The 12,125-nt window shown below is 29.6% G+C and overlaps 1 protein-coding gene across 3 annotated transcripts in view; it reads right to left on the bottom strand.

Annotated features, from left to right (window-relative positions):
- Positions 1 to 6,392: 6,392 nt before the first annotated feature.
- The window catches only part of LOC143068480 (UDP-glucose:glycoprotein glucosyltransferase 1-like), a 55,638-nt gene continuing 49,905 nt past the window's right edge, over positions 6,393 to 12,125 (bottom strand). For all 3 annotated transcript variants that reach the window (XM_076242574.1, XM_076242572.1, XM_076242575.1), the window contains 5 exons: positions 11,666 to 11,769; positions 11,090 to 11,146; positions 10,572 to 10,803; positions 9,778 to 9,946; positions 6,393 to 9,356 (listed from right to left, as the gene is read on the bottom strand). In XM_076242574.1, coding sequence (XP_076098689.1) covers positions 9,325 to 9,356; positions 9,778 to 9,946; positions 10,572 to 10,803; positions 11,090 to 11,146; positions 11,666 to 11,769 — 594 coding nt within the window. In that variant the 3' untranslated portion in view covers positions 6,393 to 9,324. The remainder of the gene's footprint in view (positions 9,357 to 9,777; positions 9,947 to 10,571; positions 10,804 to 11,089; positions 11,147 to 11,665; positions 11,770 to 12,125) is intronic.

Below are 12,125 nucleotides of genomic sequence, written 5' to 3' on the forward strand. Positions count from 1 at the left end.
CATGCATATTAAGTATAATACAAAGTATATATTATTATTTTTCCAATCTATGCAATATACTCCAGTTGTATTTATTTATATGTTCAAAAAGTAGAATGGACAAAAAGTATATAGAAATTGGAGGACCAATTGAAATTAATTTTAAGTTGTTTTACTGATTTAAAAAAAAATGTGTAGCTAAGAAGAAGTTTATAGAGCCTTTTATAGAAATATTCGAACATCGAAATTAAAAAGAGAAAAATTAAGAAATAAAAAGGGAAGAATTTAAGAAATTTTCTTCCAGACAGTATTTGATTGAAATAGTCTGCAGATATGTTAAATTAAAATATGTCTTTAATTTTTACAAGTAAAACGTCTTAAGATTAGATTTTGTTGGTCCACAAAATTGAATAGGTATGTTATTAAAAGTATGTATTAAAGAAAACTTTATATTTCTATCATTTATAATCACAAGTTTTAAATAGATAGAAAATTTAGATATTAATATCTAGTATGAAAATGTAAGAAAAAAATATATTTGAAGGTTGTAAAATATACTATATTTAGAAGGTTTTAATACTGGATTGAATATAGAGTTTCAAATGTTATTGTAATGTGTTTACTAACAGTTTGGGTCATTTAATTTTTAAAACATTTTAAAATCTCTTGTATGTTTTATTTAGATTATTTGAAAATGGCCCAGAATTTTAAGCAATTTTCAGATACAAAACATACTAAAAAATTATTTCAGAGTCTATATTTTTAATTTTCAAAGTTGTTGCTTTTAATAGTTGCCTTAGCAACTTATGTGTGATATTCGTATATTAAACCTGTGATTTTTGTCGGAGATCTTTGCAATTTTTACCTCATGTATTTTAATGCTTGCTGGCAAGAGGCTGAATACAAGATTTTTTTTACTGCAGCTTATGTAAAATATTGAGTTCAACGGTCAGTTTTCAAATAGCAGCTCACTGTTGTTCACAGGAGAACTCATTTAAACTTTTGTTGTATTGTGTGATTCCAAATTTGTTGAATTTGTGTGACAAAATTTATTTTGATACAATCACCATTTTGATAAAAATATTCTTAATTTGGAATTGATATTTTTTTATATTTGATTAAAGGCAGTTATGATATGAGCAAAATTTACATTCCAATGTCCAAGTAAAAAGGGTCTCTTTGGGAAGAAAAAAACCTTAGAGAGGTTTACTGTGGCATTTATATGATAATTCAATAAAGTTTTGAAGAGAATCAGGGAAATTAATTATAAATACCCCACTGAGACCCTCGACACAATTTTTCTCACAAGGTTGAAACAACTGTCATACACAAACAATTTGTTGCTGTTTGTTGACTTGTGGTTGTCATGACTATATTTAAATCTGCCATAAGGCAGATAGTAAATAACTTGCATATATTATTAATAATTGCATTGAGGATGTGTTTCAATAGATATTTTATTTTTTATTAGATAAGATTTATTTTCCCCTCAAATAATGTGCATTATTGTGGTGCTAAAATTTTGTATGTTAATAGTATTTTCAAACTTTTAGTTGCTCATTTATAGAGCTGACTATGTATAATTTGGTCGGGTGTTTTCTTAAATTTTAATGCCACAAAAGTTGATAAATATTTAAAGATGCACAGGTTTTTTTTTTGGTGTTAACTCAACCTTAGACAAGTGCTAGATTTATTTTAGATTTCTATGTGTACAGTTAGTATTGATTTTCATTTGATATTTGTGTAGTATAATTTTATAATTTGTTTCATTTGTATAAGAATCATTTAGTTCAGTTTTTGTTTCAAATTCTAGGATCAACTCTAAAATAGTTATGTCAGATCTTAGACATCAAAATCAAAATCTTTTGACTTTCGAAATTTCTAATATGTGACCAATATAAGTTTGGTAATAAAACCACCATAAAACTAAATATAAAGCAATATTAAAATGTATGAAGAAATATGATGAAGTTTTGGTTTCCTTTCAACATTTCAAAAACTCATAGCTACACCTTCACACACTAAATGTTTGATTTAAAGGTTTGAAAAAGGCTTTTATCATCTCAGAAATTTAGAAAATCATCTTTACACCTTCACACTAAATGTTGGACTTAGTGTATGATAAGGGCTTTAATCGTCTTAGATTTCATAAAATCATATCCACAATTTCCTACAAAATCTTGTATTTATGAGTATAAAAAGGCTGTAAGGGGGGTAATTTTACAGACGAGATATGTGTAGAAAAAAATATGCAAGCAAATTACTCACTGTTGATTTGGACATAATTTAAATAAAGTCTGTCAGACTCTACCCATATCAAATTAAAATTAGATGTGTTATGTGTACAGTATAAGAAATCACACATTTATATAAGAATTAAACTGAAACTGGACTCTGCCAGAAACAGTACACCAGTTCTAGGACATAACTTTCAGTATTTATTAATTCATTTCATTCTGTTTTAGAGTTGATCAATACAAACCGTTTTGTAATGTTCCGTTATTTTTGTAAGTTTATAGACATTTTTATATTTCACTTCCTCATGCATTGAATACCATGAACATTTTTCGATACTTCAACTTATGCATAGCAAGTTTAACATTGTACATATGATCTCAATAAAAAGAAAAGGCATGGAGATTTTAAATTTGTAAAAAAAAGTGAGAAAATTGTTATATATGTACCTTAAGCCTGGGTACTTATATTGTAAATAAAAAATCAAAAAAATCAAATAAAAATAGTAAATAAACTTGAATTGTCTTTGTTTTATTCCTGTAATGAGACTGAACAAAGCCACTTTATATTTTATTGGACAAGATCCTTTGATAATATAAAAGGCATGGAGATTTGCAATTTTTAACTGAATTTATAATTTATTAATAAAATTCAGTCTGTTAATTATTCTCCTTTGTACAAAATATGTACTAAATTACCAAAGTTTGATGGAGCATTCTCATATTGGACCTTTTAAAATGGTTTGTCAAAAAGGTTTTTAAATGGTTTATTGATTTGGAGAAGAACAGGAGGAAAGCATCTATCTGGTTCCATACAATAACTTTAAATTAGCGAAATCCTTTTCAAATCTTATATCGTTACTCTTGACAAACTCAACATCAAGTTTGATAATATATTTTCACTTTTGTAGCTTAGTTGTGATCCTTGATGGATTGAAAAATTGTGTTATGGCGTTAATAAGTAGAGGATTTCCAATAATGTTATTGCCCATAATTGTTTTATCAACTTTAGCCATTACATAAACCGTGTGATAAAGAAATTGAAGGCACTTGAATACTCAACATAAACTCGATACACACTTACCAAGGTGGAAATCTGTTGGACTTCGGAATTTCAAGTAAAAATTAAGAACTGCATTTTTCTTAATTCTACTGGATACGAAAATTGTTGTTACACACAATGTTTAATTGTTGTGACTGCGAAATGCTCCACATAACCCTTTCCAAATTATTAACATCTATTTTATCAACAATCAAAGATCAACTTTAGAGCTACTTTGAAACTACCTGCTCTTAGGGCTGTGTTAATCAGATTTGGATATAAAAAAAATACCCAAGATCTATCAGAACATACATCTTATTTCCATTCCTATGTAATAGTATTATATGTTTAGACTTCTCTTCCCTTTACACTAGCATATATCTCAATCTTAATTCTTTACATCTAAAGAATTAGCCAAATTTTGTTTCATAAAAAATTAATGACCAACCTAGATAAAAAGTTTTTAATGTGCAATCAGCCATTCTATGGGAACTTTCTGTTCTCCTCTTCCTGCAGACTTGTTCCTTTATTCATATAAAAAGAAGCTACCATTATCTTCTGCTAAATAAATAATGTCCTCTTACTGAAAACTGCCTGTTGTCTTGTTGGAGCTCGTTTATAATAGGTGTGGAAGGTTGTGGGTTCAAAATGGAAGACTATAAAATTGATATGTACTGCTTTTTATACGACCACGAAAAAATTTTGGGTTCGTATAATGGTATGATGTCGTCGTCGTCGTCCGAAGACACTTTGGTTTCCGGATAATAACTTTAGTTTAAGTGAATAGATCTTAATGAAGTTTTTTTAGAAGGTTCAATACCACAAAATGAAGGTTGGGATTTATTATAATTTTGGGGATGATGGTCCGAACCGTTTAGGAATTAGGGGCCCAAAAGGGGCCAAAACAAGCATTTTTCTAGTTTCAGGATAATAACTTGTTTACCAGTATTTCAATTGCTCTGAAAGTATACTGCAATGGTTAAAATCACAAGTAGAAGGTTTGGATTCATTTAAGGGGTTATGGGGCCAAAGTTTAGGAATTAAGGGCCAAAAAGGGGCCAAAAGAAGCAATACCTTGTGTGTAATTGCATGGATCTCTCTGAAATTGTACCACTATGTACCATATAACAAATGGGAGGCTGGGATTAAGTTTTTGGTTAATTGCCCAAAATATGTAGGAATTAAGGGCCAAAAAATGGCCAAAAAGAAGCATGTTTCTAGTTTCCAAACAATCATGACAATAACTTGTGTTTAAGTGTATGGATCTCTCTGAAATCGTACTACAAGGTTCAATATTACAAAGGAAAGCATGGGATTGAGTTTAAGGGTTATTGCTCCAAGGGGGGGGGGGGGTTCAATAAATTGAGGGGGGGGAATCTCAGTTTACCATTTTTTTTAGGGATTTTTTTTTTTTTCTCAACATTTTTCAAATTCAAATTTTGAAAAGTTCCAATAAGAAATATTCAATTGCACAGTATTGTGCAATAGATGTATTAGACCTTGAACCACATTAATTTTGTGGCAAAAACCTATACATGTATATATATATATATATATTATGTCAAAAATTTGATCACAATCAAAATTCAGACTGTATCAAGCTTGAATATTGTGACCAAATTTGCCCCAACTGTTCAGGGTTCGACCACTGGGGTCGTATAAAGCTGCGCCCTGCGGAGTACCTGGTCTGCTAAGTATGCAACATTAAGGATTTAATGCAGACTAGTTGGCTCAGATTTAGACAAATGTGTGAGTTGAAAGACATAGTCTTCATGCAGATTATTACCTGGGGAACCAGTATGTTCAAAATCTGGCTAAGGGTGTTGGTTTGGTACAAAGTAGAGTTCATAATATATTCTCTTCCAGGATATGCATTTAATTTACAACTGATCATACAACAGCCATCCACCATTTCATTGGATAGTTCGCTAAATATTTGGTGACTATTGTAAACTCATCTATCCCATCACAATTGAAATGAAGGATACATAAGATACTGTTAGGTCTGCATTATATCTTGACATACATCTAGAAATTGCCAATTGCTATCCAAAGACCGATTCCAGCTTTTCTACTATGAACTTTAAATTTCTATATAGCAAATTTCAAGGAGCAACTGCATATGGAAAAAATAAATTCCAGTTGAAAGAATATTTCAAAGCTTGCCTTCCCTATCATTATTTCCTAGATAGAGGGTTCCTGCTTACATTCGGACTATGGATTCCTATTGGTCTAGTTGAAATCATTCCTATGGAAAGTATTTACAGATGCCATTATCAGGGGTTGATGATTGTGCAATATCTGTGTCACAGATGACATTTTAGGGTCCTACTCTTCTGGATTATGACATTGCTGAATGAAACTTATTAATGAATTTGTACTTACCATGAACAACATGAAGGGTGTCACATATGAAGCAAGATATGCTCCCCCTCATTGAGCACTAGATATCTCCCCTTGTTTTTGGTGGAATTTATGTGGTTTATTCGTTATTTTTTTATGCCCTGCCGTCACGGATGGGCATTAAGTTTTACCCTTGTCTATCTGTATGTCTGTAATCCCAAGATTGGTTTCTCTTCTCTTACTTTAGTTGGCCTCAACCAAATATTATGAAACTAATACATACTGCTTATTACCATAAAAATATAGATCAATTGTGAATTTGAGGGCGTCACTTTTATTGTTATAGAGGAATGCCCCTTTACAATTACTGAATTTTTAGTTTCCATTCTCTAACTTGAATTTGCCTCAACCAAACTTTATGAAATTTATACACAATACTTATTACAAAACTCAGATCAAGTACAAATTTGGGTTTCGTCACTTTACCATTCTTCATTTATTACCCTTTATAAATATATTATATGCAAGTGGGGACATCATGTGTCCATGGACACATTCTCTATTTATTTGGTAGTGGTTTGTAGACTTTTGTTTGTCTTTCCGTTTATTTTGATGGCATAATTTTGTTGGTTTCTCTAGTAATTCTCCCTTATATATTATCCACCTTTATTTCAGTTAAGTTTAAAAAGCAAAAGTATATAAATCTTAATTATGCAAATGTTTCATTCAATGGTCCATCACTGATCGGATGTGGTCAAATAATATGTGATATGAAAAAAAAACACAACATAAACTCATATTTTTATGTTTAATTTGAAAATGATTTAACAATGACTCAGTCTTTCAATACATGTATTTATAATTATCGCTATTTTGTGCATTTTTGCTTTGACCTTTTTTTGTGATAATTTTTCATATCATGCTCCGCGCTTGAGATGGAACATTATCACTAGAAACTAAGGATGCACGTGGCGATGCTATTGAAATTGAAATAAAATAGCGATAAACAGATCTCAACTAAATTGCTTTTCTCGCTTTCACCCTACCGGCCCAAGCAAGAAAATCAATCTCGTTGAGATGATCAACGATAATCTATAATTATACAACATGTACCTGCAAAGATGAAAACAAACTCTCTATGTTCCTGACTGTGATTAAGTTAGATCATACATATACAATTCTCTTTACAGAAGTATGAAACTTTGGAATGGAGATCAATCATAATAATACAATTACTCTTAATATGATTTCTGAAATAACATACAATAATACCAACTCTTTGGTAATCCAGTCAAAACAAGTGGCATTCACTTCACTCTCACATACAAATCACTCAACATTCACCATAAAATTACATACTTTACCATAATTATGAAAATGACAGTACATTTATCAATAAACTTGAAAATATTCAAAACATAGGAAGTACAACCTACGTAAACAAGTGAAATTTTAAGCTTTTCTCTTTTTTTCAATGTAATCTAACAAGAAATGATTTTTTACCCCCTCCCCCCATAAAAGGAAGAAAGATAAATGGAATTCCAATGTCTATTGCACTTTATAACTTTTCTTAACTCATCATTTAAATATCAACATTGTAGCATGAGGTTGTTTAGATTAAAAAAAAGTTAAATACAGTTTTATAAGTAAATTTAAATTGATATATGAGATAACAAAATAAAACAAATACTAAAAAAAAATACAATATCACTGTTTTCTTATCATTCAGAGTGTACACACACTTAACTTTATCGCAAACTGATTACAATACAAAATTAAGAGTGTAAACAAATAAGAATTTAGCATGCCTATTCTAATATTTATTTCAGATATTCTATAAGAGAAGATACTTAAAAATTGTGCACATCAATAAAAATTTTGGAATTTTTTTAAAAGACAACTTCAAACAAGTAGAGTCGAAGTATATTTCTAACACTTGGTTATAGATTGTTTACCTGATGTCTTTGCTTACCTGCATTATGCCAAATTTTTCATAGTATGATGATAAAAACTTAGAGGTGCATACCATTATCAACTGGCACATAAAATTCAGTGAAATTGAAAAATTAAACATAGGTCCCTCTGAAAATTGTCTCATTTTCCAAGAGCTATAACCTGGTCATGTTTGTTATTTCCACAAAATTCTTGTGTGCTTCATCTTTCCTGTCAGTATTAACGTTAACTTACTTCAACAAGTAAATTAATACAATAAGACAATATGTGACATTGTGAGTTTAAGCTACCTACTGGAAGACCTGTTGAAAACATACATAAAATATAACCTTGTGCTGCAAATTGACCAATATAATAACAGCATTTATGTGTGTCCTTTTTTGAAAAATCTCAGTGATCAAACTAATAAGTTATGTTTCAATACCTGATAGGTTTTAAATTGTTACAGAAATTAAGTAGCTAAAATATAATTTGTACATGAATACTTTGAAAGTCAGATGATAAGCAAACATAAACAATGATTCACCTCACATTACAATGTTCATCAAAAGCATTTATACAAAGCTAACATTCTATATATATATATATATATATATATGAGAAAAGGATAACTACCCCACTACCTGTCCATATGTCCATAATATTCTAATGAAAAGTACAACAGAGATCAACCAGTTCCAGTATCCTACATATATCTAGGTTTTAATTATCACATATCACAATATTTTATGATTATTCTTTGAATTGGATGCATATGAATCTTAAACCTGAGTCAGGAAAGTATTGTTCGCTGATAAACACAAATTTCCAATTGACAAATTTTGTAAATATCATCAAGACTACGATTGTCTAATAAATCAGATTCAATTAATGTACTGCATATTGTTATCTTAATGTAAAATTGAAATGTGACTCCTAAATACTAACACTAATTAGCAACCAAATATAAAGTCTTTTGTGAATATTTATGTGATAAAAACTGAGAGGATTTAAGCTGTTAAAACCTATCACGTTGTCACAAACAATTCTTCAAAAATAATAAGAAAATGTTCAGTACTTATTACATGTAACAGTACAACTGACAATCAATTGTTGTATTAAGCGTTATCATAATACTTAAATCAAATGTTTACATAACAAGAATTCAAGAGGTTTTATTTCTCATTTGGAAAAGAAACAAAGATTTGGGGTTTTTGTTTAGATAAATGATTCAGCAAAAATTATCATGAATTACTGAATTTTTCCATGATTTAATTTTCCAGGTGGCAATACACTTGCTCTTATCAGTAGAGATACTACACTCTAAGTTTTCTATCAGTTTAGAGTCTTACTTTTGATACCCAGAGAACTAAACCCAGAAGTTAAATTAAAACCAAATTAAGTAATTCTTAAATGTATTGATGCATATTTTGTTTGAGGAACACCATGATTTGCAAAATAATAATTCTGTTAGCACAGTATTACAATGATAAAAAAAACATCCATTGAACACTAACAATTGTGAAAAGTCCAGCTCATTCATAAAAAGTACTAACAAAGTTATACAGTAACCTCCAATAACAACTTAAACACATGATTTATCTTAAATACTGGACATTTGGTCCCTTGTGGAACTTAACAAATGTTTTACAAATTATTTTTCCTGTTTAGAACAAAGAATAAATGTAAACAATAAAAATTCAGAATGATAAATTAGTATAGATTTACTTATATGTATAACTAAAATCTGAAGATTCATTACTGTCGAATTTAAAACTAGTTATTAAGTAGTCGTTATAACTCGTCATGGAGACCTAATTTGGCACCTGGAAAAGAAAAAGGACAAAAATTAAATAGATCGATAAATAAATAAATAGGATTTGTCAAATTTTCAACAAAAAGATTGACAAAACTGTCAAAAGTATGCCTAACTTCAAACAAATACTTACTCCATACACCACATGAATTAACCTTTTGTTTATAGTTGTAGATTAATGTGTTGCATTGTGTATTGTTCATTGTGATCATAAGTTTAGTTAAGGAGTTATAGATATAAATAGGTCTTCTATGACAACTTTCTATTCAAAACATAATTGTACATCACAAAGATAGCGACCGCACTGCAAAAGGGTACCTAAAATGTTAGCACAATTCTTAACTACAGTATCTGAGAAACAGACTAAAATATGTTACATCCTGATCATTTTCTCATTTTTCCCTCTCCAGTTAACCTTATATTTCACTTACCTATTTCTTTAGTATCTACATTTGGTGCTTCATATTCTAGTTGATTTCTTGTATTTGTACCATATATTTTATCCCATAAAACTTTTATTTCATAATCATAATCTTTCCATTCTGGTGCTATTCTTAAAGCTGCTTTTAATTTTGGCTCTTTTGTTAATGGATTATTGCACTGAAATAGAATCATACCCCTGTTCATTGTACTCATCTTAATATATAAAGAACTGACCAATACTTTGCAGACATAAATTCTTTCTCAATTTGTTACACACCCTCTAATAGTCAACAATAATACCAAGCTTTAAGACATTTCAATGTTACAAGTCAGGCAAGACTAATATTCTGTTATTTTAGGAAATTTGGTGTTGAGGGCAAATAAATTTCTTTGATAGTCTCTGTTGAATTCCTAAATACTACTTTTTTAGACTCATTTAAGATTTATAAGAGGGAAAGGCAAAGATAGATAACTATTGTTTACAATGTATGTGGACCTTTAGATTTTATTTCTCATTTTTTGTGCTGTTCTATTCATGACTCTTTAATATGGTTGTTTGGAAAAACAAGGCATTGGTCTCAGACCCATATGTTATCTAAACTAAAACTAAGGTAAATAGAAAATAAAGTAGAGGACATAATTTCTTGATTAAAACCTCAAGCTTAACCAACAGCCTTATTAACTAAATCCATGGTTATCTGCTTAAGTATTAGATTCATCACTTTACCTACGAACAACACCCATCCTGTGGTAATAATAAACTTTTTTTTACAAAATTTTACAAAGTAATAATACTACTTACCAGATCTATAGTTTTAGCCTTAGCTTTAGATTCATCACTACACCAAGTGGCACACCACAGCCACTCCTGTGGCAATGACTTAATGCTAACTTGATGTATCATATTATTAGGTAAATCTTGATCTAAGTTAGATAAACTGTTAGGATCCTGACTTAATCCTTGATATTGTCCACGCAATCTGTCACCAGCTGCTATCTTGCGGAACTTTTTCAAATCTACTACATATAAGGCACTGAAAATGAAAACTTATATTCTAGTATCTCATTTACAGACAAATTTGCTTGTCAGAACAAATTATTACTCAGTTTATCTTATATGTTAAAATAATATAAAATTTGATATTCAAAAAGACCAACAAATGGCATCTTAATAAAACTCATTTCTGCTTATTTTCTTTTTAATGACTGCGGATTTATTCATTTTGGTGGGTATCAATTTTTATGGACATGTGATTTTATCTAGCCTTTCGAAAATTTCATGCTTTATTGACCCTCAGTAGAATTAATTCTAAAACCTACCTGATATGGTATTTTCTTCCAGCTAAATGACTGGCCCAATAACCTGATTTCCAAAATCTACAATGAAAAAAAAAAATGAATACTTCCATGTAAAACATTCCCAAATCAACTTTGCATGAAATAGCATTAAACAATTGTCTTTTAATGAATAAACGTTAGGTCAAGACTCCATCGGATCAATTAAATACTTAAGTGAGTGCATCAAAATATTTTTCCTAAATGTTGTTGATTTGGACATAGCTGTATGAAATTTATTTTAATGTATTGTATTTAAATTTTGCAAATCAAAAAAGAAATGTTTTTTTTTTTTTTTAATAAATGCTTGTATGAAGCATTTGTTAGAAGTAAGAGTAGCGAATTGATAATAGCATATTTTTCATGCTTTTTATTTAACTTTGCACCGTGTAACATCCTTCTTTATTGTTTTAAAATTCAGTAAAAATATTGAAAAATATAATCAATGACAATCATTTCAACAAATTTACACATTGTTATATATTCTTTAATACATTTTCTGTAATATGTATACAAAAAAATCAAAAAAATCTTGTAAATGTATAAATAAGTGTAACTAACCTGAATCCATCCATTTCTTTTCTATCACTGCAGAAAGGAGTGTACCCATATGGAGCCCCATTCAAATCTAAGTCATGTAATTCTTGTAAATCTGCTCTTACTATCTGAAATTTTGATATACAAAGTGTTTAAACCTGTTAAATGTTTATACAGAATATTCATTATACGCTTGAGTTTTGCTTTTTGTGAGTTTCAAAACATCTTCAAAACAGTGTGAGAACTCTTAGTTGTTATAGACTGACATGCTCAGTCACATATTTTAACATACCAGCTTAGACGGTAAAAGTCTACAGGAACACATGTCATTCTAACCAGACACATCTGTCAGACCTTTCGCCAAACAGTCTTTGCTTTTGTTTTTTAATAACCATTGCTATGCAATGAAACATTAAAAAAAAAAACTGAATTTATGCTTTGAAACCCTCTAATGCATAAATCCATGACCCTAACAGAAGACAAC

This window comes from Mytilus galloprovincialis, chromosome 3 (assembly GCF_965363235.1).
Source record: "Mytilus galloprovincialis chromosome 3, xbMytGall1.hap1.1, whole genome shotgun sequence".
In the NCBI taxonomy this organism is placed as follows: Eukaryota; Metazoa; Mollusca; class Bivalvia; order Mytilida; family Mytilidae; genus Mytilus; species Mytilus galloprovincialis.